Source organism: Notechis scutatus, unplaced genomic scaffold (assembly GCF_049901735.1).
Source record: "Notechis scutatus isolate UNSWTSFEM ecotype Mainland unplaced genomic scaffold, rNotScu1.2 NSCUSCF23, whole genome shotgun sequence".
In the NCBI taxonomy this organism is placed as follows: Eukaryota; Metazoa; Chordata; class Lepidosauria; order Squamata; family Elapidae; genus Notechis; species Notechis scutatus.
Window position 1 is genome coordinate 194,317 of NW_028263148.1, and position 26,236 is coordinate 220,552.

The 26,236-nt window shown below is 42.6% G+C and overlaps 1 protein-coding gene across 1 annotated transcript in view; it reads left to right on the forward strand.

Moving 5' to 3' along the window:
* Positions 1-13,824: 13,824 nt before the first annotated feature.
* The window catches only part of LOC113428547 (alpha-2-macroglobulin-like), a 75,982-nt gene continuing 63,570 nt past the window's right edge, over positions 13,825-26,236 (forward strand). The window contains 6 exon segments of the mRNA XM_087948822.1: positions 13,825-13,990; positions 16,902-16,954; positions 17,775-17,795; positions 19,017-19,185; positions 20,992-21,076; positions 23,374-23,491. Coding sequence (XP_087804948.1) covers positions 16,922-16,954; positions 17,775-17,795; positions 19,017-19,185; positions 20,992-21,076; positions 23,374-23,491 — 426 coding nt within the window. The 5' untranslated portion in view covers positions 13,825-13,990; positions 16,902-16,921.

Below are 26,236 nucleotides of genomic sequence, written 5' to 3' on the forward strand. Positions count from 1 at the left end.
AGATGAAAAGGGTGAACTTAAAACGATGCAAAATTTAGAAGAACAACGTATAAAGATGAATTGGTTTTCATATGCGCAAATACATTCAAGGTATCTTAAAGATTCCAAAATGGAAGGATTTTATGATAAAATGACTGATTTAGATAGGATTTTGACAGGTACTGATGAAAAAGTGATTAAAAAATTATATAATTATTTGTTGGAAATTAAATTGGAGGATGAACAAGTTAAAGAAACAATGATTGCTTGGGGGAAGAATTTTGGATATGGGATTGACTTAGAGAAATGGCAAAAGTTGTGGTCTCAAAATTATAAAATGACAATGTCAACAGCATATAAAGAAAATTTGTATAAGATGTTTTACAGGTGGCATTTTCCCCCAACAAGAATAGCAAAAATGTTCAAGAACAAATCTGAAAAGTGCTGGAAATGTCATCAGATTCCTGGTTCATATTACCATATGTGGTGGACTTGTGAGGAGGCCAGGAAATACTGGACTAGAATTCGCATATGGTTGGAAAAAATGACAAAGAAACATATAGATTTGAAGCCAGAGATTTTTTTATTGGGAATCTTACCTGATACATATAATAAAAACTTAAAGTATTTGATTGTAAATGTATTAACAGCGGCTAGAATTGTATTTGCTAAAAATTGGAAGAGTGAGAAAATACCATTAGAGGAAGAAATTATTAAGAAAATATTGGAATGTGCTGAAATGAGTAGATTGACATTTGAAATTAGAGAACAAGAAGATAAACAATTTTATGAAGTTTGGGATCTTTTTTTATCAATGGTTAGATAATACAATATAATAATAGAATAGTTAGAAATTTAGGAAATAACGAATATACATTTTTTCTTGGTCTTGATAACACTTTTAGAATATTTTATTAAGATAGACTTGGTATGATTTTATGATTTGTTATAAAATAAAGTAACTAAATTACAGTTATCTCGCTTAAGTATGAATTAGTAAAATTATAGTCAAATGATTGTTTAATAATGATATTAGGATATATAATTGTTGATTGATAATATGAGTTATTATGTAACATAATTATTATGATGACTATGAAATGGATGCACAAAAAAGAGTGGTAAACCAACCGATACACTGTCTGTAAATATATGAAGAATGATGATGTTTTTTATGTTATGTTTTAGGTTTTTTTTGTTTTTGTTTGTCGTTAAAATCAATAAAAACTTTTATTAAAAAAAAAGTATAATGATCTGAACTGAGATGAAATAAATAAAATAAAATTAAGAAATTTAAAAGAGGGGAGAAACTATATAGAAAATGTAGAATGGTAACAAGATATGGAGTGGTATATAAAATGAGCATGAATTTGAATTTGTGTCTGTACGAAGAGATGTAACTCGGGATTAAGCTGCTTTCAAAAAAGATCTTTTATGTTTTTATGTTTTATGTTTTGTTTGTTTGTGTTTGTTTTTGAAAATCAATAAAATTTGTTAAAAAAAAAAGAAAGAGACAGAAGACATATCTTAGAACTGACAATTGGGCTGAAAGTCCATGTAATCTAAATATTATTTTAAGGAATGCAGGTTATTTACCTACTCCCCCTGAAACACTTTGTTCCTTTGGCATAGCACAGTTATCTTTTCTTTTATCTGATCCATCCGGAGGAAGGCTGATGAAACAACCAAACAATTAATTACATTCCAAAAACTCCCTGTCTTTCACAAGAGCCAAAGTTTCCTTGGCCAGAATGCAAAGCCAAGGATAAATCTGTTGGTTTCCCCCTCAAAAAAACCAACAGCCTAGAAAAAGATAAACAAGAGACCGCAAGAAAAGACCAGCATGGCTGCACAAAGAGCTTTCTGACTAATTGAGAAACAAAAAGGACAAATATGAAAAAAAGAAAGAAGGGCATATAAACTCAAATAAAATATCGGCAAATATCCCAAATCTGCAAGGATGGAGTCAGAAAGGCTAAGGTTCAGAGTGCAAGAAATGCAAAAAAATAAAAATAAAAATAAAAATAACAAGTTTCTTTTAGACTTTAAGGAATAAGAAGAAAGTCAAGGAAAGGATAGATTCGCCAATGGGAGGAGATGGGTGCTGATGGGCAGCAGGAAGAAAACAGAACTGCTTAATTCCTTCTTTCACGTGAAAGGAAAAAAACCTTTTTGTCCAACCTAACAAAAGCAGCACTGTGGGAGACAGAACAGGAATGCAAGTCAAAATAGGCAAGGAATTGGAAAGACAACAACATTTATTTGCTTTCAACAAGTTCAAATCTGCACCAGACGGTCTACATCCCGGAGTACTGAAGAAGCTGGCAAATGTGATCTCGGAACCACTGAATGAAATCTTTCAGAGCCCTTGGAGCATGGGGATAACTCCCAGAGGACCAGAAAACAACGGATGTGGCTCCAATCTTCTAAAAGGTGGGGGGGAACTATTTGAGAAACTACTGACCAATCAGCTTGACATCAATACCAGGGAAAATCAAGGAAAAGATCATAAAGCGGCGGATTTGCGAACACCTAGAAATGAACAAGGTGATTCCTTGAAGCCAGCATGGGTTTATTAAAAACAGGCAATGCAAAAAAAAACAACAAAAAAAAAAACCACAACCCATTCCTTATTGACTTCTTTGATAAATTAGTGGACAAAGGGAATGCTGTGAATATGGATTTGCAGTTGGCTGACTAACTGCACTCAATATGTAGCCCTACATCTGTGTGGAGAGGAGCATCAGTGGGGTACCTTAAGCATTCTTCAACCTCTTCATAAATGATCTAGATGAGCAGATAGAAGGGGATATTTAGCCTAATGAAGCTGGTGGTCGTGCATTGGTTAGAATACAGTATTGCAGGTAACTTCTGCTGACTCCACTGCCAGCAGTTTAGCAGTTCAAATCTTATTGGCTCAAGGTTGACTCAGCCTTCCATCCTTCCAAGGTTGGTAAAATGAGGACCCAGATTGTTGGGGGCAATAGGGTGACTGTGAGCTGCTTAGAGAGGGTTATAAAGCACGGTGAAGCAGTATATAAGTGTAAGCGCTATTGCTCATGAAGGCTTAGGCTTAGGGGGAAACATGATAGCTATCTTCCAATCCTTAAAGGGCTCCCACAGAGAAGAGGGTTAATTTTTTATCCACAGCACCTGAAAGCAGGACAAGAAGGAAGAGGTGGAAGTTTGCTAAAGGGAGATTCATTGCGGAAATAAGAAGGAATTTCTTGACAGTGGGAATGATTAATCAATGACACAGTTTGTATCCTGGAGTTGTGGGTGTCCATTGCTGGAGATTTTCCAGAAAAGTTTGAACAACCAATTGTCTGAGATAGTATAAGGATTTTTGCCCTGGGCAACAAGAAGACTTTCAAGATTCTGACTTTTCAGGTTCTTCCAGATCGTTCCTTCCTATTGTTAATCTGGTTTTGGCTGCTTCTCAAGAATGGGTTATTTAATGGATATGATTCCTGTGGGAAGGCCCCTCCTCCCAGAAGAATGAAACATTTTGGGAAATATTAAGAAGCAGAATATTATATTTCCCTAAATGAAAAATGGAGAAACATGTTTTTAGAGGCAGAAAGCAGTCCCTATATTTTCTTAATAGGGCACAGCAGATGTCAGCACTTAAGAGATCAAGAGCTTACTGAAAGAAGGCAAGTATCTAGATAGCTCTATTCATAAGCAAATACCCTCAACCAATAGCCAAAACAGGACAAAAGCCATTAAGCCACAATAGGAATGGCCCAAGACCCTTTCAGAACACAAGCCCATTCATTGCACCATTCCAGAGCAGTCCAAACTTCACCTGGGAGCTCAGAGAAACAATAAGCCAGAGGCTGACAAGCACTCAGGATTTGTATTTTCTCTTTGCCTATAGAGCCAGTTATGACCCCTATATAACCCCTACATGACCCCATAGGAATCTGACAACAGCCAATAGAATACATGTTCTTGCACAGGAACAGGAAGTGCAAAGCCCAAAGAAACTATTACTCCCACTATTCTTAACTCCATTTTGTCAGCTGCCCAGAATCACATGTGGTTCTGCTTTCTTATTAAATCATCTTTCCAATCAGCCTCCATGTTTCTAGTGTCTTTCTCTCAGCTTGGAACAGAACCAGGTTGATATTTCTTCCCACAATCCTGAGTAAAGAAGACTGGAAACACAACTAGATGAACTAATTCTACTTTATTGTAAGGCTATATTAAAGTATCTTGGAAGTCTGAATATATATTCTATTCTGTAGAATAACCGAATAACAGAATTATAAGGGACTTTGGAGGTTTTCTAGTCCATCCCCCTTTTCAAGCAGGAGAACATTCCGGACAAACAGTTGTCCAATCTCTTCTTCAAAACCTCAAGTGTTGGAACACCCACAACTTCTGGAGGTAATGATTCATTGTTCTAACCATCACAAAATTTCATCTTAGTTCTAGGTTGGAACTCTCCTTGATAAGTTTCCATCCATTGCTTCTTGTTCTGTCTTCAGGTGCTTTGGAAACTTGTTGTGGCCTCTGCTTGTCTAGAAAATCTAGTTCTGGGATGCTCTAAACCCATTTCAAGAATGTTATAATTGCAGCTGTTCCTCTGAGTTTGAGTTTCCACAATCGTTGATTTAAATGACCTTTAATCAAAGACTATAGAAGTCCCTACAAATAAGTGTATAATAATTAAAAGAGTGGGTTAACATGAGAAGGAAAAACTGGGAACAATCGACATTCAGACAAAGAAAATGCTGCATGTTAACCAGTTTGCTAAATTACATAATAACAAGGCTTGTAGGACGAGGTAAAATTGCAAAGTTGCAAGTATTCTAAGTATCTTATCTGGTTCTAAATGTTAATAAAACAAAGGAAATCATTGTAGATTTTAGAAAGAGCCAACATAGCCATTGACTTTGTTGTCAGAAGGTTGCAAAAGTTGATCACATGATCCCAGGACACTGAAACCATCATAAATATCAACCAGTTGCAAAGCGTCTGGATTTTGATCACGTGACCATCGGGATGCAGCAATGGTGTAGGTGCGAAAAATGATCGTAAGTCAGTGCCCTTGTAATTTTGAACGATCACTAGTAGGAATTGTGAGAGCGATCTTGGAGCCCTAGTGGACAGTCACTTAAATATGAGCCAGCAGTGTGCTGCAGCTGCCCAAAAAAGCCAACATAGTCCTAGACTGCATTAACAGAGAGATAGTATCAAGATCGCAAGAAGTGATAGCATTGCTTTAAAGTGAGACCCTAGTGAGACCACCCTTGGAATACTGCATCGAGTTTTCATCACCACAATACAAAAAAGGGGCGGAGGTGTGCAGAAAAGTAAGCAGAAAATGTGTACAAAGTGTGCAGAGAACAGCAACAAAGATGATAAGGGATCTGGAGGCTAAATCATTTGATGATGAATCATTTGAGGGAACTATTGATTTAGTCCTAGTGGAATAATTTAGTCCTAGTGGACATTCATTAAATATGAGCCAGCAGTATGTGGCAACTGCCAAAAAAGCCAACACAGTCCTAGGCTGCATTAACAGAGGGATAGAATCAAGATCATGTTAAGCATTAATACCACTTTGTAATGCCTTGGTAAGACCACACTTGGAATATGCATCCAGATTTGGTTGCCATGATGTAAAAAAAGATGTTGAGATTCTAGAAAGAGTGCAGAGAAGAGCAACAAAGATGATTAGGGGACTGGAGGCTGAAACATAAAAAGAACAGTTGCTGGAATTGGGTATGTCTAGTCTGATGAAAAGAAGGACTCAGGGTGACATGATAGCACTCTTCCAATATCTCGGGGTTGCCCCCAATAGGAGAGGGGGGTCAACCTATTCTCCAAAGCACCTGAAGGCAGGAGAAGCAGCAATGGATGGAAACAAATCAAAGACAGAAGCAACCTAGAAGTAAGGGAGAATTTCTTGGCAGTTAGAACAATTAATTATTCAGTGGAATATCTTCCCTCCAGAAGTTGTGAATGCTCCAACACTGGAAGTTTTTCAGAAGAGATTGTACAATAATTTGTCTGAAGTGGCACAGGGTTTCCTATCTGAGCAGGAGGTTGGACTAGAAGACCTCCAAGGTCCCTTCCAACTCTGTTATTGTACTCTACTAAACGAACTGCGTTAAGTCAAGGACTACATTTTACTTATTGTGTTGTTTCTGCCTCCACCCTTTTGGCCTTGAACGCTGGCAAGGATCCACTGTTGGGCTGGAAATAAAAACTGACCCCGTTTCTGGGTTTTACCTCTTCTTCCGCACAGACTGTTTGCAGAGAGGCAGTCAGCAACCAGAGCTGAAGAGGGAACAGTTCGTACTTTTCAGCTCAGCTCCGCAGCCAGCCTCTCTCCTCAATATTATGGGGAAAAGCTGGCAATGTGGAAAAAACCTCTTCCTTCTCCTTCTACTGTCTGTCCTTCTCAGGATCAATGTGGCTGCTACCACCCCGCAACTGTAAGTTGCTTTCTGCTGGCTATTTCTCTTTCTGTCTTCTTTGGCTGGGAAAGATTTAGGCTTGAAATTCTGTGCTGTTTTATTTTTAAACTAAGCATCTCTCAGTCCAGGATTTTCAAAGGGAAACTTAAGGAGCAGTGATGCTTCAGAGATATTTGGTGGTGGAACCAGGAGGAGGGAGGGCGGGGGGGAGACAGGAATATATATATATATATATATATATATATATATATATATATATATATATATATATATATATATATGTGTTCTGATGAGAAAACAGATGAGATTCTGCCAAACGTTGCTACAACTTTAAAAGCACAACTATATATATATATATATATATATATATATATATATATATATATATATATATATATATATATATATATATATATATATATATATATATTTTCTTAAGTTTTCGCGGTACTTACATGTATGGTGTTCGGCTTGGTTCGGTATTTTCCCACGTCATTGTAGTTGTTCTTTTAAAGTTGTAGCAACGTTTCAGCAGAATCTCATCTGCCATCATCAGGCTTCTGTATTGTGTCCGTCTGTGAGTCAGACTTTTACAGTAGTTTCAGATTTGAATTTGGGGCAGCCTATTGCTGTGCCAGAATGGTTTTTCTTCATCCTGATTGGTTGGGAGTCTTGGTCTGTGTTTATTGGTCTCGGAGTTTGCTGTGTTCTGCTTGATTGGTGTCTCTAATATCTTCTGTCTGTTTTTGGCTCTTTTTGTATCTTGATTGGCTGGCAGCATTGTGTTGCTTTAATGGAGGCCTTTAGTGCAGCTTGGCTTCGGGTAAATGGACGGCTATCATTAGTTAGGAAGCTGGGTTTCATCTGGGTGCCTGGTTGGGATGTGTTTGAGCTGGAGGTATCAGGGGGGATCTGTGAGAAACTGAGAAACTGGGGAACTGGGCACAAACAGATCCCCCCTGATACCTCCAGCTCAAACACATCCCAACCAGGCACCCAGATGAAACCCAGCTTCCTAACTAATGATAGCCGTCCATTTACCCGAAGCCAAGCTGCACTAAAGGCCTCCATTAAAGCAACACAATGCTGCCAGCCAATCAAGATACAAAAAGAGCCAAAAACAGACAGAAGATATTAGAGACACCAATCAAGCAGAACACAGCAAACTCCGAGACCAATAAACACAGACCAAGACTCCCAACCAATCAGGATGAAGAAAACCATTCTGGCACAGCAATAGGCTGCCCCAAATTCAAATCTGAAACTACTGTAAAAGTCTGACTCACAGACGGACACAATACAGAAGCCTGATGATGGCAGATGAGATTCTGCTGAAACGTTGCTACAACTTTAAAAGAACAACTACAATGACGTGGGAAAATACCAACCAAGCCGAACACCATATATATATATATATATATCACCTTTGGGACATCTCTGAGATTAGTTTTTATTTTGGCTTTGAACAATGAGATGGCATTAGGAAGTGGAGGGATACCCACCTTATTTATTTAACTGAGAAGGGACCCCATCAAATGCAATGCAACTTTGGAGCGTAATGTACAGGACATACTCTTTGAGGGAGATGGGTGGTTCAGAAATGCTAAAGATAAATAAGTAAAAATAACATAAAATAATCCTAGACTTCTCCCAAGTTCTTGGATTGTCTTGTGATCTTCATAGTGTGGTTGCAATTCACAATTTCAATAACCATTTTGACCCAGGAACTAATCCTAACTAGTTCAAACTGTCTCTCCTTTTGTTCTCCTTCCTGATCTATGCAAGAGATGGCTTTGGCCTGGATCAGGCTGGCCTATCTCCTTCTGTCATTACTTTTTGCAATGCTCAAATCCTTTTTTTCACTGACAGTGTGAGTGTCAGCATTCCAGGAATTATAGCCATCGCAAATCAGAACCCTGAGGCAATTCAATTCCTCAAAGAACAATTTTTATTGGAAATACCATCCTGGTACAAACTGGTGAATAGCCAGTTCTGAATCTTCCTAGGCTTTTCACAACCTTAAAAGAAAAACTTTCCAGTCTTCTCAAAACAATATATCATATTGTCCAATCTGGATACTTGCTGGTTGCCTGGTAACAACTTTCTCCTCCTCCTGGGGCCAGCCAGCCGTTGGAATGCCCTAGTTAAGATAATTAGCCAGACTGACGCATTTAGTACCGTGTTTCTCACATAATAAGCCCGGGCCTTATTTTTTTTTGACCCCGAAAAACCAGCTAGGCCGTCTTTTCGGGGTGACTTAATTCCCCGTTGCATCCTTGGGTGGGCGGGCGGCGACAGCTTGGATGTTTGGGAGACCTTCCCATCACCGTTGCTTTTCCTTCTCCCTTGCTGCTGCGGTGTTACAGTAACGCTGCGGCATTTGGCGCAGCCATGTGCGGCCAGTCAGGGCTCCTCCCTGCAACCGGAGCCCTGAGGAGACACTTGGCTTCAGGCGCTCTTGTGGTCGCCTTCCCTTTACCTTTGAAGGTAAAGCAAATTATTTTAAAAACCTCCGCTCATCCCATCAGGGCCGCGCCGAGCCGTGCGAGCTGGGCAGAGCCGGGAAAGCGAGCCGCGGTGTTTCCTGGTTCTGCCCAGCCCGCACGGCTCTGCCGCGGCCCTGGCAGGATGAGCGGAGGGCCCGGCGGGGAAGCACTCGCTGCCTTGGTGACATTTCGAGTGCCTCCGCCACCTCCTCACCCATTGCAGGTGGCGGTGGCAGCGGCAAGCGGCAGCGCTTCGCTGAGGGAAAAAGAAGACAGCGCAGCCACCTTGCTTGCTTTCCCACCTGCCCGCCCCAGACGGCCTCAGGAGCGGCGGCAGTGGCAGCAGGCACGCACACTCCTGCCGGCGAAGGGAGGAGAGGCGAGGAAAGAGAAGGGAGTGTGGCAGCAGCGGCTGTCACAGTATCGTCTCATAGCGGGGCAAGGCTGGCAAGCTGAGGTGGCCGGACCAGAGAGCGTCGCTGCCAACCCTGTCGTGAGGATAAAGGAGCAGGATAGAGATTCAGTCAGATGTCAGGCCTAGGCTAGAGAAAAGAGCCAGCCTCTCGAGCACGCCAGAATCTTTCCCTCTCTCTCTCTCTATGTATGAAAGAGCTCGCCTCGCTCGGAGCATTTGGCGAAGCACACGAGTTTCACAGTCGGAGAGGGCGGCGGCGAAAAGGATGCGGCGGCAACGGCAGGATGCTGCAAGTCAGGACCTTGCATTGAAGCAGCCGGGGGCATGTAGCCACCTCCCTCCAGCCCACCTTGAGGATTTGCCTTTTGTTGTTGGTATACTTGGCTTCAGGCGCTCCTGCGGCCGCTTTCCCTTTGCCTTCGAAGGTAAAGTGAATTATTTAAAACCTCCGCTCATCCCGCCAGGGCGCGGCAGAGCCGTGCGGGCTGGGCAGAACCAGGAAACACCCGCGGCTCGTTTTCCCGGCTCTGCCCAGCTCGCACGGCTCCGGCGCGGCCCTGATGGGATGAGCGGAGGTTTTTAAAATAATTCATTGGCAGGATGAGCGGAGGTTTTTAAAATAATTCACTTTACATTCGAAGGCAAAGGGAAGGCGGCGACAGGAGCGCCTGAAGCCAAGTATACCAACAACAAAAGGCAAATCCTCAAGGTGGGCTGGAGGGAGGTGGCTACGTGCCCCCCGGGCTGCTTCAATGCAAGGTCCTGACTTGCAGCATCCTGCCATTGCTGCCGCGTCCTTTTCGCCGCCGCCTCCCTCTCTGACTGCGAAACTCGTGTGCTTCGCCAAACGCTCCGAGTGAGGCGAGCTCTTTCATACATAGAGAGAGAGAGAGAGGGAAAGACGCCGGCGTGCTCCGAGAGGCTGGCTCTTTTCTCTAGCCGAGGCTGACAGGAAGTGCCTCCAGGGCTGTGGCAGAGCCGTGCAGGCTGGGCAGAGCCGGGAAAACAAGCCGCAGGTGTTTCTTGGTTCTGCCCAGCCCGCACGGCTCTGCCGCGGCCCTGGTGGGATGAGCGGAGGGCCCGGCGGGTAGGCACTCGCTGCCTTGGTGACATTTCGGGTGCCTCCGCCACCTCCTCACCCATCGCAGGTGGCGGTGGCAGCGGCAAGCGGCAGCGCTTCGCTGAGGGAAAAAGAAGACAGCGCAGCCACCTTGCTTGCTTTCCCACCTGCCCGCCCCAGGCGGCCTCAGGAGCGGCGGCAGTGGCAGCAGGCACGCACACTCCTGCCGGCGAAGGGAGGAGAGGCGAGGAAAGAGAAGGGAGTGCGGCAGCAGCGACTGTCACAGTATCGTCTCATAGCGGGGCAAGGCTGGCAAGCTGAGGTGGCCGCACCAGAGAGCGTCGCTGCCAACCCTGTCGTGAGGATAAAGGAGCGGGATAGAGATTCAGTCAGATGTCAGCCTAGGCTAGAGAAAAGAGCCAGCCTCTCGGAGCACACCAGAATCTTTCCCCCCCCTCTCTCTCTATGTATGAAAGAGCTCGCCTCGCTTGGAGCGTTTGGCGAAGCACACAAGTTTCACAGTCGGAGAGGGCGGCGGCAAAACAGTCGGAGAGGGCGGCGGGCTGGGCAGAACCAGGAAACACCCGCGGCTCGTTTTCCCGGCTCTGCCCAGCTCGCACGGCTCCGGCGCGGCCCTGATGGGATGAGCGGAGGTTTTTAAAATAATTCACTTTACCTTTGAAGGCAAAGGGAAGGCGGCGACAGGAGCGCCTGAAGCCAAGTGTCTCCTCAGGGCTCCGGTTGCAGGGAGGAGCCCTGACTGGCTGCACGTGGCTGCACCAAACACCGCGGCTTTGCTGTAACGCCACGGCAGCAAGGGAGAAGGGAAAGCAACGGTGGCGGAAGGTCTCCCGATATGAAGTGCTCCACCAACGCAGGCAGCACCATATCTGGGCATGCAACAAAGTACTTCCTAACGGCAAGCCCCCCCCCGCCATTCCCCCCTATTTCGCATGTTTAATATGGGCCTTAATTTGGGGGGAGGGGCTTAATTTGATTTTATGCCAATAAATCATGCTGGGGCTTCCTATTGGTGGAGGCCGTATTGTTGGAGAAACACGGTACCACATTTTCCCAAAAATACGCCGTAACCAGAAAATAAGCCCTAATGTGTCTTTTGGAGCAAAAATTAATATAAGATCCGATCTTATTTTCAGTGAAACACAGGTACACATACATACACAAACACACACACACACACACACACACTCATGTTTGTGAGCACACTGGCCCACATTAAAAATGAAATTCTGTTGCCAGCCCTCAAAAGAAAGTATATATATTTCTGATACACATACATAACACACATATACACATTACACACATACACACAGACTGTATATAGCTTGCACATATGTAGTCCTTAATGGTACCACGTCTACATGGAGGGAAGTAAGCAGTATTGTACCATAAGGTTCCATCTTAGGGCCAGTACTCCTCAATATCTTCATAAATGACTTAGATGAGGGAATAGAAGAATAGAACTCATCAAATTTGCAGATGATAGTAAGCTGCCAGAAATAGTTAACATCCTATTTGATAGACTAAGGAGCCAGATGAATCTCGACAGACTTGAATACTGGGTCCTATCTAACAAAATGAAATTCATTGTAGAGAAAGGTAAAGTCTTAAGTTAGGCAGGAAAAACCAAAAGTACACATACAGATTAGGTGAAACCTGGCTTAGTAGCAGTAACTGTGAAAGGGATTGGAGTCTTAGTGGACAGTCAATTAAATTAAAAAGATGGTTGATAACCATTTGTCTGAAATGATGTAGGGTTTCCTGCCTAGGAAGGGGGTTGGACTAGAAGATCTCCAAGGTCCCTTCCAACTCTGCTATTCTATTCTATTCTAAATATTGAGCTAGTAGTGTGTGGCAACAGCCAAAAAAAGCCAATGCAATCCTAAATTGCATTAACAGAGAGACTGAATCAGGATCAGAGGTGGTATTCAGCAGGTTCTGACCAGTTCTGGAGAACCGGTAGTGGAAATTTTGAGTAGTTCATAGAACCGGCAAATACCACCTCTCACTGGAGATTGTACAGTGTCCCTCCCCTGCCACACCCACCAAGCCACGTCCACCGAACCAGTAGTAAAAAAATTTGAATCCCACCACTGATCAGGATGAAGTACTAATACCACTCTATAAAGCCTTAGTAAGACTACACCTAGAATACTGCCTCCAGATTTGGTCACCACACTATAAAAATATATTGAGACTCCAGAAAGAGTGCAGAGAAGAACAAGAGATGATTAGGGGACTGGAGGCTAAAACATAGAACGAATGGTTGCAGGAACTGGGCCTGGCTAGTCTAGTAAAGAGAAGGACCAGGGGAGACATGATAGCAGTCTTCCAATATTTGAGGGCTGCCACAGGGAGGAAGGGGTCAAGCTATTTTCTAAAGCACCCGAAGGCCAGACAAGGAATAATGGATGGAAACTGAACAAGGAGAGATTTAGCCTGGAAATAAGGAGAAACTTTCTGACAGTGAGAACAATCAACCAATGGAACAGCTTGCTTTCAGAAGTTGTGGGAGCTTCATCGCTGGAAGCTTTCAAGAGACTGGACAGCCACCTGTCATAAATGGTATAGGGTCTCCTGCTTGAGCAGCGGGTTGGACTAGATGATCTCCAAGGTCCCTTCCAATTCTGTTATACTGTAATTCCCCAGTGAGCATGGGAGATGAAATCCACCCACCTTAAAGATGCCAAGGTTGCTTTATAGATTTGTATTGATGAAGACTCAGTATTCCAGGCCAAAGGGTTAGAAGAGTTAGGCAACTTCATCAGTCAGAGCAAAATTAGCTAGGCAGAGTCAGAGAGTCATTGGAAGGTACCAACTCTCACCACACCAACTCCAAGGGCTTCTCCCCAGATTGCAGCCAATTTTGGGAAGAAACCCCTGAAGTTAGTGTGGCAAAAGTTGGTGCAAATACAACAACTCTGACTCTTCCTGACTAATTTTGCCCTGACTGATAAAGTTGCTTGGATGAGCAACGAAATGCTTCAGATTAACAAAGATGGTCCAGTGTCATGATTCAACCTTTTGACACAGATTTATCTCCACCCACACAGGCCCAAATCTCAGGAAACCCTTCTGTATTTGCTCTGCATATTTTCTAATATGAGCCCCTGCCCCTCTTTTCAAGGCGATATGTGGCAGTAGTACCCAGCATAATCTACATGGAGACCACTGAGAACTTCTGTGTCCAGATAAACAATCTGAAGGAAACACTCAACTTGACCCTCTTGTTGGACCCGAGGTCCTGAATCAAGTGACGGTAAAAGAAAAAGATGTATTTCAATGTGTTCCTTTCAGGTAAGTCTCTTTCTCGCTCTCCCTCCCTCTCCCCCTTAGGTTGTTGTATTCAACATAATGCAAACACAAAGCAATAGATCATCATGATAACGATACCTCTCAAACCATTTGATTTTGTCTCTTTTCATCCTGCAGATTCCCAGGCGGAGCAACATTTCTCCTCCATCAGAAGCCATTCTTGAGTTGACTGGAAATGGCTTGACCCAGAGTTTCCAGAACCGCAAAAAAGTGCAAATCGAGAAACCAAAGCATCTGGTTTTCATCCAGACGGACAAACCAATCTACAGAGCGGGACAAGAAGGTAAAGGGTGACTCCAGCTCCTAAAATTCTTGTTTTTCTAACCCTTCCAAAACTTTATTGTTACAATTTTTACAGATTTTTTAAAATAAATTTTAGAATTTCCATTGCTAAGCCAGGTGATTGTTAAGCGAGTCGCAAGGTGTTCTCACCAAACCGGCACACTTTCTCTTTCTGCTCTCTTCCGTTTCGGAGCTGTCCCAACTTCAGCAGCTTTAATGGCTGCCTCTCTGCCGCTGGCAAGAAGAGCTTCTCCTGGATCAACCAGGGACTTTGCGGTATCCCTGGGATCTACAGGATGCGCTGTTCACTATCGCCGTCTCTTCGGGATGGTTTAGATCCATTTGGACCGTCCAGGGGCAAAGATATCGGCTGCCATCTCAGACCTCCGAGATTGCATGCCGTATCATCACGACGCCAGCTCCGCCCTCTTCCTGGTCCTTTTTCTTATCACTTCTTTTTCCTTCATTTTCCCCTCCTTTTCTTACTCCAGTTTTTATCCCCCTCCCTCTTTAAAGCTTTCTTCTGTGATTCCCTTTTCTGCTGTTTCCTTTTACTTTGTTTGGTTTTGAAAACATTCCTCTTTTTAATAGCCTCCTCAGATCTCCAAGTTTTAATTCCCATTTTTCCCTCCTTCACTTTGATGTTCATTCTCCAATTGTTCATTAGAGCTGTCCCCTTCTTTGATCAGCTCCTCCCCTTCTGGCACTCCTTGTTGTTCTTCATACTCCAGGATTGTCATTTCTAATGATTGTAAGGCAAGACAGCACGACTCACCTTTTTCATGTAGCATTTCTTTTTACATTTCTTAGTTCCAATTGTAGCTCCAAAAAAAGTTCTACCATTTTTAAACACTTCTGTTATATTTTCTTTATCTCTTTCTTTAGTCTTTAGGTTAATTATCCAGTAGTTTAATTCGACCAGCGTCTTTGATATTTATTTCCAATGACCAGCTCTTATTAATTCCTCTTTAAGTTTTTCCCAGGTTGATCAAATAGTCCAATATCCATAAATTTAAGTTTATGTCAAGATCACCAAACAATTCCAGAGTAATTTCTTTACGCTTCTTTATTTTAATATTCTGTATTTCCACTTTTCACTTTTCAGGGTTTCTATTTTATTGTAACAAAGTTTCTCTTATTTTGTATCAAATTCCTCTTTTAAAAGAACCAGGTGTTTTTTTTTCCTTTTTCAAAGAGTCACTAAATTTTTCCTTTACCACTAGATGACACTCTCTGTTATGTCTGAATTCCGCCCTTTCCCCCCACTTTCTCTTCTCTATTTAGGGCTTTTAGATTCCAAAAATCCAAATATCAGTTACTGTTATTGTTTCCTTTTTTTGGCACATCCAAGTTCAGCTTTGATTAAGCTTATTTAGTGACAAAATCATATATTATCCAGTTTAAACAAATCTTTTTTTCTGACTTCCTCCTTTCAAAGTTCAAAGCCACTTTCAGCTGTCAATTTTTTTTTTCATTTTCTCTGGTCATCGCTTTTATTATCTTTCTTAGAAATTTCTTAAGATCTTAATTCCGGGATACCTTTATTTCCAGATGTTGTGTCTTATTAGCCCGGTTTTCACGCTTCTTCACTGCTCCATCACAATCTTTGTCCTGGTTAGCTCTTCTTCTTCAGGGTGGCCATATTTGACTACTGCTACAGCCCATCTTCAGAGGGGAGTATGCCTAGCCAGGGAGGGGAAATGTAGCTCCCCTCGACCCAGCTGGCGGTCTCCCCTTTCTTCACCACCCCTACAGGGTGATTTTGTCCCCCCAAACAGATGTTCAGAGCCCTCCAACAAGAGAGCACGGATCGAAGCCACACACAATCGCAGTCTTCGGTCCATCAGCAAAGAAGATGCCACTGGAAGTCACATAATCAAAATTTAGATGCTTGATAACTGACTCATGTTTATGAAAATTGCACTTTGTGTCCCAAAGTGATGTGATCATTTTTTGAGACTTTCTGATGAGCGAAGTCAATCGGGAAGAGTCAGATTCACTTAACAACCAACCCTAACCCTAACTTATCAATTGCAGTGGTTCATTTAACAACCTAGGAAAGAAAGGTTGTAAAATGGGGTAACTGTCACTTAACAAACGTCTCACTCAACGTAAATTTTGGGCTCAATTGTGATCGTAAGTTGAGGACTACCTATATGTAATCTGGAGGTGACACCATCTACCGAGTGGAATAGAAGCAGGATAAGCATAACCACGTGACTTCTTTGATGTCAGGAGTCCTCATTGTTCTTCTCCAGTTGACTGGACCCTGCATTTCATCAGTGAAAACAGACTAACCAGAATGTCTCCAGAGGAGGGCAACCAAAGGGAAGGGGGATAAAAAGATCTATGATAAATGTCTGGAGATAGTGAGTATGCTCTTGCCTCAGTGTAGAGAAGACTATGTGGAGGTCTGACAGTGGTCATCATGTATCTCTTAGCTGCTCAATTTGGGGGGGGGTGTCTTTCTAGGAGACACGAAACAATGGTTTAAATGTCAGAAAAGTACATTATGATTGTGCATCAGAAAAAAAAGTCTTAATGGAGCTGGATGGGCTTGACTACCCAGGAGGAAGGATTGATGGAAGAATTTAAACAAAACAAAACCAACCAGGAATGCTGCAACAGTGTATTACTGCCCTGGGCAGGGATCAAATTAGTGTTTTTCAACTGGAGCAGCTTAAAGATCTTTAGACTTCTGTTCCCAGAATTCAACAGCCAGCATGGAATCTTCTGGAAAAACCCTATGGCTGGCCAGGGAATTCTGGGAGCAGAAGTCCACACATCTTTAAATTCTCAATTACGAGAAAACACTGGACTACAGTAAATGATCTCCAAGATCCCTTCTATATTTTAATGTTTCTATATTCAGTGGCTACTTTTCCCACATATTCTCCCTCTGTCTTTTGCAGTTAAGTTTCGCATCGTCTCTATGGATAAAGATTTACATCCCATGAAGGAGGAGGTAAATTTTTTGGGGGGGCATTCTATATTAACATTCTCGAAAACCTGAGTTCTGATTGGTCCACATGGACCGCAACCCGATTGGTTAACTAAATGACTGTGATTGGCACACTAAGAACCTACCGCGATTGGCCGAGCCGATCGTGGGAAATTCAAGGTGCTGCCATTGGCCGCTGAGCCGCCGGCCGGCTGAATAAAGCCAAGCGGCTCGCAGGTCCTGGAGCTAACTGTATATTCAATAAAGAGCTGAATGTGCACTTTGAGTCTCGCGTCTCAATGCGACCCGATCTACCTGGGACCGATCTACCCGGGACCGATCTACCCGGGACCGATCTCCCAGACTTAACAGGGGGTATTAAGACAGACAGAGATGAATGGCATCTCCGTGAGAAAACATTCAATTCATGCTCTCCCCGGAGTCAATTCCCCTTCAGGGGAATTGTACGGACCCGTCCCTCCTCACATACAACATTGAACTAAGTATGTGTGGAGATACTCCTAAGTGAAGACTCATGGAGTAATTGAAGGCTTTGGATTAGTGCTGAGCTTAAATCTACTCTTAGTCATGAAAACTGGCTGGGTGACCTTGTGCCTAGGCACTGTCAACCAACCAACCTCACAAGGTGGTTGTTATGGGTATGTATGTGGGAATTCCAAGAGTAGTCCCATGAGGTAAGGCAAGATACAAATAAATACACATCAAAACCATAATGCAACATAAAAGAATCTCCCATGTCCCTTTTTTCTACTTTTTTTTCTTTATCCTCATTTTTATTCCTCGGTATCTCTGATTTTCTTGTGCTTTTTTTTTGTCTCCATAGTTTCCAGTTGTGTACATCCAGGTATGTGCTGAAAGGCCATAGCAGTGCCAGCTCCATGGCTGATTGGACCTCATGAATCTCTGGATGGGAGGCCACCAGGAAATCTGAGGGATACAGGCTCTTGGGAAATCAAAATGCCAAACCATTTCCAGATTGTTGCCCAGAAAAAGATTCAAGGATATCTTTTCTTGACGAGGGAGAGAAAATTTTAAAGTAGCTAATATTGAGTCCCATTTCACTTAGTTAAGAATGGGGCTATTTCACCCAGTCTCAAAAGTAGCAAAACGAGGGATACTTTGTCTTTGACAGGTCCATTCCTATCTTCTTTACTAGGAATTGGGCTGAATGAGAGCCCTCTCCTTGCATTTGATCACAGAAACAGTAACATCGATCAGGGAAATCAACTAAAAACATGAATCAACTTCCTGCATAAAGTAATTCACAGGTTATTTAGTGCTACCATTTCTGGGCTGCAATTCCTCAAGATGGCAGCAGAATGGTGAGCTACTCAGTGAATACATCCCTTCCATCTAGTGGTCCTCTGAAGTAATGCAGTGCTGATCTGGCAACCAGCCGAGAAGCTTGTTTTGTTTTGCTCCCTTCTTTCTTAAATTAGTTGCTCTAAAGTTGTGAAAGTGTTCAAGGAAATATGTCCCAGCCTCCCTCAGCTTGTACAATCTGAGCTCGAACATCCCTTTGTCCAATGGTAGAGCCTTCTTGCTAATAGCAATAGCACTTAGACTTATATACCGCTTCACAGAGCTTTAACCCCCCTCTCTAAGCAGTTTAGAGTCAGCATATTGCCCCCAATGATCTGGCTCTTCATTTTATTGACCTCAGAAGGATGGAAGGCTGAGTCATCCTTGAGCCTAGTGAGGTTTGAACTGCCAAATTGCAGGCAGCTGGCAGTCAGCAGAAGTAGCCTGTAGTACTGCATTCTAACCACTGTACCACCACGGCTCTAAGACCTATAGCCATCATCTCGAACTTGGGGCCTTCAGAAAATTAGGGAGCATAACTACCCGAATTTCCAGCACAGCACAGCAATTGTCCTTGCTGGGTGCAGATGTTGCAGAGTTTAATCCTAATATATATGTGGGCTTCTGGAAGGCTGTCGTATCTAAATACATTGCTAATAGCACTCGGAGAATGGGATTGTAGGATTACATTGCCTGGGTCATGAACCACTGATTCTAGAACAATTGTCGGTTATGGTCAATCTTTTGAACTTGTTCTTTCCAGGATCCCAAAAACAACCGGGTGTTCCAGTGGAGAGATGTGGAGACTCCATTGGGCATAATCCAGCTTTCCTATTCTCTGTCTTCTGATCCCCGCTTGGGCACCTACAAAGTGGTGGTAGAGAAAGACTCCGAGAAAGTTGCAGATTACAGCTTTGAGGTAGACGAATACGGTAAGAAGGGGAGATCCAATTTACCCTTCTTTTCTTTCTTCCCACAACCGTCCTTCCTTTCCTCCCTCTCTCCTTTCCTTCCTTCCTCTTCCATCCTTTTTTCCTTCTTTCCTTCCTTCCTTTTCTTTTGGACAGTCCAGATAATACTGTCTTAATGAATTAAGGTTTATTTGTCCCAATAAAGTTGTAGCAGCTTAATCTACACACTGGTTTGAAAATTTAAATGCCTCTTCATGTTGAGCTGGTAGATTTTTAAAAAAAATCATTACTGCTAGAATATTTATATTTAGGATTTTTTTTAAAGGATGGAAAAAGCAGGATGGAAATGGAAGGAAGGAAGGTAGGAGGGAAGGAGGGGAAGAAAGAAAAGGAGGATGGGAGGGAAGAAAAGAAAGAAAAAGGGGGAAAAGAATGAGTGAAGGAAGGAAGGAAGGAGAGTGGGACAGAGGGAGGGAAGGAGGGAGGAAGAAAGGAAGGAGGAAAGGAAGGAAGGAGGGTAGGGGAAGAAAGGAAAGAAGGAAGGAGGAAATGAATGGATGGATAAGTAAGCAAGCAAACAAACAAACAAACATTTGGCAATGTGGGATTTAGCAGGCCAGAGACCTTACAATTCTGTTTATTCAGTTTAATTCTAAGACTCAATTTCTCCAACAAATTTCACATTGATATGGTTACTCAGCTAAATTAGCCCATTTTCTGAGATTTGAGATAATGATTTACCAGCTAATCATATACAGATCACATATGAATATGGAGTCTCTGGGCCAGAAATTTAAGATAGTGGTTGGGACAGTGGGATTGAAGGTTCACTCAACCCCCCCTCCCCCCAATCCCTCCCCCCAGGTGAAACTAATTCAATGGGTTGAACTTCTACAAAACATAAGCCACCAAAACAAGAACATATTACCTAAGATTGAAGCCAAACATTTTAGAAGTTTGTCCAAATGGAATTGTTAAATTCATTCTCGCATAATGTTTACTGCCTTCTTAATGCAAGGTTTAATTTAGAATAGAATAACAGAGTTGGAAGGGACCTCCAACCCCCTGCTTAGGCAAGAAAACTTACACCAGGGGTGAAATTCAACCACCTTGGCCCACCTCAGGATAGGTGGTAGGGACGATTTGAATTGGTAAAAAATAGCCCCAATCACCTCTGCTTGCTATTACTATACCAAGCCACACCCACAGAGCCGGTAGGGAAAACTTTTGAATTTCACCTCTGCCCTACACCACTTCAGATAAATGACTATCCAATATCTTTTAAAAAACTTCCAGTGTTGGAGCACTTACAACTTCTGGTGACAAATTGTTCCACTGATTAATTGTTTTGTCAGGAAATTTTTCCTTAGATGTAAGTTGCTTCTCTCCTTGATTAGTTTCCACCCATTGCTTCTTGTCCTGCCTTCAGGTGCTTTGGAGAATAGCTTGACTCCCTCTTCTTTGGGGAAGCCCCTGAGATATTGGAAGACTGCTATCATGTCTCCCCTAGTCCTTCTTTTCATTAAACTAGACATACCCAGTTCCTACAACCGTTCTTCATGTTTTAGCCTCCAGTCCCCTAATCATCTTTGTTGATCTTTTCTGCATTCTTTCTAGAGACTCTCAACATCTTTTTTACATCATGACGACCAAAACTGAATTTGTCTTACTTAGATTTACAACTGACTTTTCCTTTCAGACCTCAATTGTCTGGCCAATTTCTCCCATCTCCTTAGTCCTCAAAGGAGGTCACAGGAGAGAACTGGACAGTTGTGCTTCCACAAGGTTCATCTCATGATTTTCATCCCTTCCCTTTCCTCCTTTTAGTTCTGCCCAAATTTGAGCTTTTGGTGAAGGCCCCGAAACTCATCACAGTTGTGACTAAGAAAATAGAAGTCAGTGTGTGTGGCAGGTACGTGATGCTCAACTACTCTCCTTTTCCCATTGTGAGCAGAACGTGCAAGATTTTCCTGGTGTGTGTTCTGACCCAGCCTTCGCAAGTAATGATAGGCTGCTTACTCGCGAGTAAAACAACCCCCTTTTCAAAACAGGGTAGGAACAACAGTAACAAAAACCAACTGTAATTAGTCCCAACAAACCTGGTTCTGGCCAACAAATCCGAACTGTTTGCTGTATACGAACGGATGATTGTCGGCGACAACAGGCCACTCCCAAATCCCTCCTGTTTATTTCCCAGCCAGGGAGGGGCTAGCTAGGGTCTACGTCTTCTTTTCCCTGAGAGCCAGCTTATTGCTTTCCTTTGCTCTCCTTTCCTCTCTACGCATACACATATCTGGGATGAACCCCATCTGTTCCTTCTCCTCACTCAGCTCAGGTCCCAAAAACAGCTGCCTCTCCACCTGGGGGTGGACGGAAGGCCTTGCCTCTGTCTCTGATGCTGTTTCCTTATCAGAGCCTTCCAAAGGCTCTGAAGTTGGCCCAGGCCCTCCCTCAACCTCCTCCTCATCTGACTCTGCTACTAGCTCTGCTGGCAGCTGACAGGTCACAACAGCAAAAGAAAGGGAGGATGGAAAATCTACTCCTGTTCGGGTTTTGTTCACTTCTTGGTGATTTCATGCCCATATAGGTTTCTTGACAGAAATATGGAAGTGGTTTGATGTTGTTTTCTTCTGAGAATGTCGTATTCAATATCCTGGCCTGGGATCTCCTGGTGGCCTCCTGTCCAAATACCGAACAGGCCGTATGCTGCTCAGGCTCCGAGATCAGCCAAGGTTGGCTTTGCATTGCCCTCTTGTGGGGTATAGATAGAAAGGCACAATAGTGATGAAGGTGATGATGATGATGGTAATTTACTACCTTCTGAAGGAAACCAGAGCAGAATAATTAAAAAAAACATATTTTATAAGACATAACAAGATAAAATAACCCATAGGTATAAATAAATATACCTGGAGGTTCTAGTGGTAATAAACCTAATAGATAAATATTGATGAAGCTGGTGAGAGAAGATATATAACAGTAATAAGCAGAGTTCCCTTGAAGGCAGCCCAGTCCTAGTCAGGTTGTTATTGTGAAAGGCTGGGTAAACAAGGGTTGTTCAAACAAAGACAGTATAAACAAGCAGAAAGGAAAAAAAATTCTGGCTGCAAGATTTGCTCTTTAATAGAGGGAGGGAGAGGGAAAATTTCCCGAGTCATTCTGGTCTGAGATGATGGATAAATGGCAAAAATAACAATATAATATAAAATCAATGATAACCTGACGTAATAAAAAAAAAAGATAATTATGAAAGAAAAATAAGAAATGCAATACATAACAACACAGAAGGTTAAAGCAATCCAAATCAGCCAGACTTAAATATATATGAGCCATATAAATTAAAATTATAAATTTTAAAAAATATGAATGCAAGTAAATATATGCGTCCCAGGATAATGTTGTAGGATCCAATCTGAGTCGTCACCAGGACCAGAGGCTCAGTCTTCTGAGTTCTGGAGTCATGCTGGGGTCCATCCTCTCTCTCTGCAGAATATGTGCAACAGGCTGTTCTATGCGTAATATTTAATGTAATTCCGAATTGTGTGTATGGCTTTTTGTTGTTAATTAGGGTGTTGATGGCCAGCTATTAGATTGTTGGTTATTGTTTCTCTGGCTATTAAGTCATTGGTTATTATTTCCCTGGTTGGTTCTTGTTTGGAAACAATAATGACTTAATTAATGATATTAATCTGGCCATCAGTATGCCAATTAACAACTAAAAGCCACACATAGCTGAGCACCATATAAATAGTACACATAGAACAGCTCAGTGACCACATTCTGGAGTGGGAGAGAGTGGGGGGAAGGGAGGGAATGAGAAAGAGAGGGGGGAGAAAGAGGGAGAGGAAAAGAGGGGGAGAGAGGGAGAAAAAGAGAGAGGGAGGGAGAGAAAGAAAAAATGGAGAGGGAGGGAGAGAGAGAGAAAGAGGGAAGGAGAGAGAGAGGGAGGGAAAAATACAGAGAGGGAAACTCTGAGGATGATCTCCAACCCATCACCGAAAGCTTGGAAGACTAAATCTATGGTCCAGGTGACTAACTCGAATTGGATCCTGTAAAAAAACAAACAAACCACATGGCTTCCTTTGAATCCTGTAAAAAAAATAACCACATGGCTTCCTTTGAACCCTGTAGGTCCCATTGATCTTCTTTCTCTATGCAAACCATCTCCCTCTCTGTGTTTTTGTCCATATTGGTGGGTTCTGACTCCAGGTACACCTATGGGAAACCGGTGCCTGGCCTGATGAAACTGAGCCTCTGCCGGCATCCCCAAAAAGTGCCTTTCCAGTGTAATACTGATGAAAGTCTGTGTACAGAATTTGAAGGCAAGGTAAGGAGGGACATTGAGTTTCCACAGCTGGGATATCTTTATAGACCTATTTTAAACCTATTTCTTTGCTGTTTTTTTTTTAAAATGGGGATTATGTTTTCTTGATTCATTCTGGCAAATAGTAGGGAGGGTCATATTCAGACGATTGTTGAGACAATTGAAAATAGTTCAGACAATTGAAAATATTCAATGCTTGCTTTATTGAAACTGTATGGAAAAAAATAGCAAAAAGAGACATCATTATCCCCCCATTTTCAAACATGTTTCTTTCAATTAAATTGCTCTGCATTGAAATAAGAGTGGAGTGGAGTGGAATGGAGTGGAATGAAGCCGAACAGAATAAAATAGAAAAACAGAGTTGGAATCTTGGAGATCTTCAACCCAACCCCCTGCTTAGGCAGGAATCCCTACACCATTTCAGACAAATAGTTATACAATCACTTCTTAAACACTTCCAGTGTTGGAGCATTCACAACTTCTGGAGGCAAGTGGTTCCACTGGTTAATTGTTCTCACTGTCAGGAAATTTCTCCTTAGTTCTAGATTGCTTCTCTCCTTGATTTGTTTCCACCCATTGCTCATATGCTTAACTTGACTCCCTCTTCTTTGTGGCAACCCCTGAGATATTGGAACACTGCTATCATGTTACCCCCCTAGTCTTTTTCCTTAAACTAAGCATTCCCAATTCCACCAACATATCCAATTGCTGCATTTGCCCCATTTCTTTTCATCTTAACCATTCCCAATTCCACCAACATATCCAATTGCTGCATTTGCCCCATTTCTTTTCATCTTAACCATTCCATGTTCTCTTTGATTATGTTGTTAGGAATATAAGTCACCTAACAGGTATTTGGGTTAGAAATATATAAACCAGGATAAACATTTTAAAACTGTATTGTTAAGAAAATGCAAAACTGTAATTAGGTGTGGTTTCTCAAACGGCCATAAGATGGAGCCAGAAACCTGGTTTGTCTTAGTCTTAGTCTTAGTCTCAGAAGAGAGTGTGTCTCAGTGAATCTCTGTTTCCTTCTGTTGGAAAGTATTGCCGTTCCTCCATTTTTCCTAATTGACTGATATTCTTGGATTTGATGTAAGTCTGATACTGAACTGTTTTTGACACTGGACTTTGTTACTGGATTATCACTGGATTGAAAACTGACTGATCTTACCTGTGAATGACTTTGGACTGCTTATTTTGAACTTTGCTTAAACCTTTATTGAAAGTAAAACCCTACATTTACTGTACAGTGTATCTGTGTGCTGTGTGTGTATTATTCAAACACTACTCTCTATACGCTTCCCTGTATGCGCTCATTCTCCTAACGGGGAATTACCTCAACATATATGCTTTGCAATCACCTTTTGCTCTATATACATACCACATAGTATCTTTCTCTTGTTCTTATGGTTTATTTCTAAAGTTGGGCACTTGGAATGCTCAGACAATGACCCCTGGCCTTTCTGACGAGCTGCAGGAAATAGATGATGCACAAAAGACAGCTGTCATCGACATGGAGCTGAGCAGACTGCAGATAGACATTGTTGCCCTTCAAGAGACAAGGCTGTCAGACTCGGGATCTGTTATAGGAGAGAAACTTCTTGTTCATCAGGCAGGGAAAACCATCAAATGAGACTAGGGAATACAGAGTTGGCTTCGTGGTCAGAAACACCCTATTAGGACTCATTACTCCACCTGCTGCAGGAAGTGAAAGTATCCTGTCCCTGCAGTATCCTGTAACCAGCAGGGCTGGTTACTCTTATTAGTGCATATGCACTGACATTATCATCTTCAGTAGAATCTAAAGACGAATTCTACGATGATCTGGCTGCCGCTATTAAGAAAATCCCTGAGAAAGAACCATTGTTTATCCTTGGCGATTTCAGTGCCAGAATTGGAGCTGACCATAGTTCTTGGCCCACTTATTTAGGTCATTTCGGTGTTGGGAAGATGAACGAAAATGGTCAACGCCTGCTGGAGTTTTGCTGCTATTACGGTTTTTGCATTAACAATACATTCTTTCGTACAAAGCCTCAACACAGAGTTTCCTGGAGACATCCAAGATCGAAGCATTGACACCAGCTCGACTTAATTCTCACCAGGTGCCCCAGCCTTCGCAGTATTACGATTGCACGCAGCTAACAGGTTGCTGATTGTGATACAGACCACTTCTTGGTGCACAGCAGAATAAAACTGCAAACAAAGAGATTGCATCACTTGAAGAAGGAAGGAAGACCACAGATCGACATCAGCAAGACTCGCAATCAGGACAGAGTGGAGGAACTTGCTCAAGCACCCAAGGAAACGATCCCAGGCCCAGCGGAAACAAATGCATCTGAACGATGGGAACATTTCAAGAATGCTGTTTATAACATGGCCTCGTCAGTGTTTGGTAAGAAGATCAGAAAGACAGCAGATTGGTTTGAAGCTCATTTGGGGGAGCTTATGCCAGCCAATGAGGAAAAGAGGAGAGCTTTAATTGCATATAAAGCCTGTTCCAGTGAGCGTAACCTACAGATTCTGTGAGCTGCTTGTAGTAAACAGACCGCCAGGAAATGTGCTAATGATTACTGGCTGCAGCTTTGCTCTCAGATCCAGAGAGCAGCTGACACAAGCAACATCAAGGGGATGTATGATGGCATCAAGCAGGCCTTAGGTCCAATACAGAAGAAATCTGCCCCCCTGAAGTTGGCTACAGGCGAGGTCATCCAGGGCCGAGCACAAGAGATGGTACGCTGGGTGCAG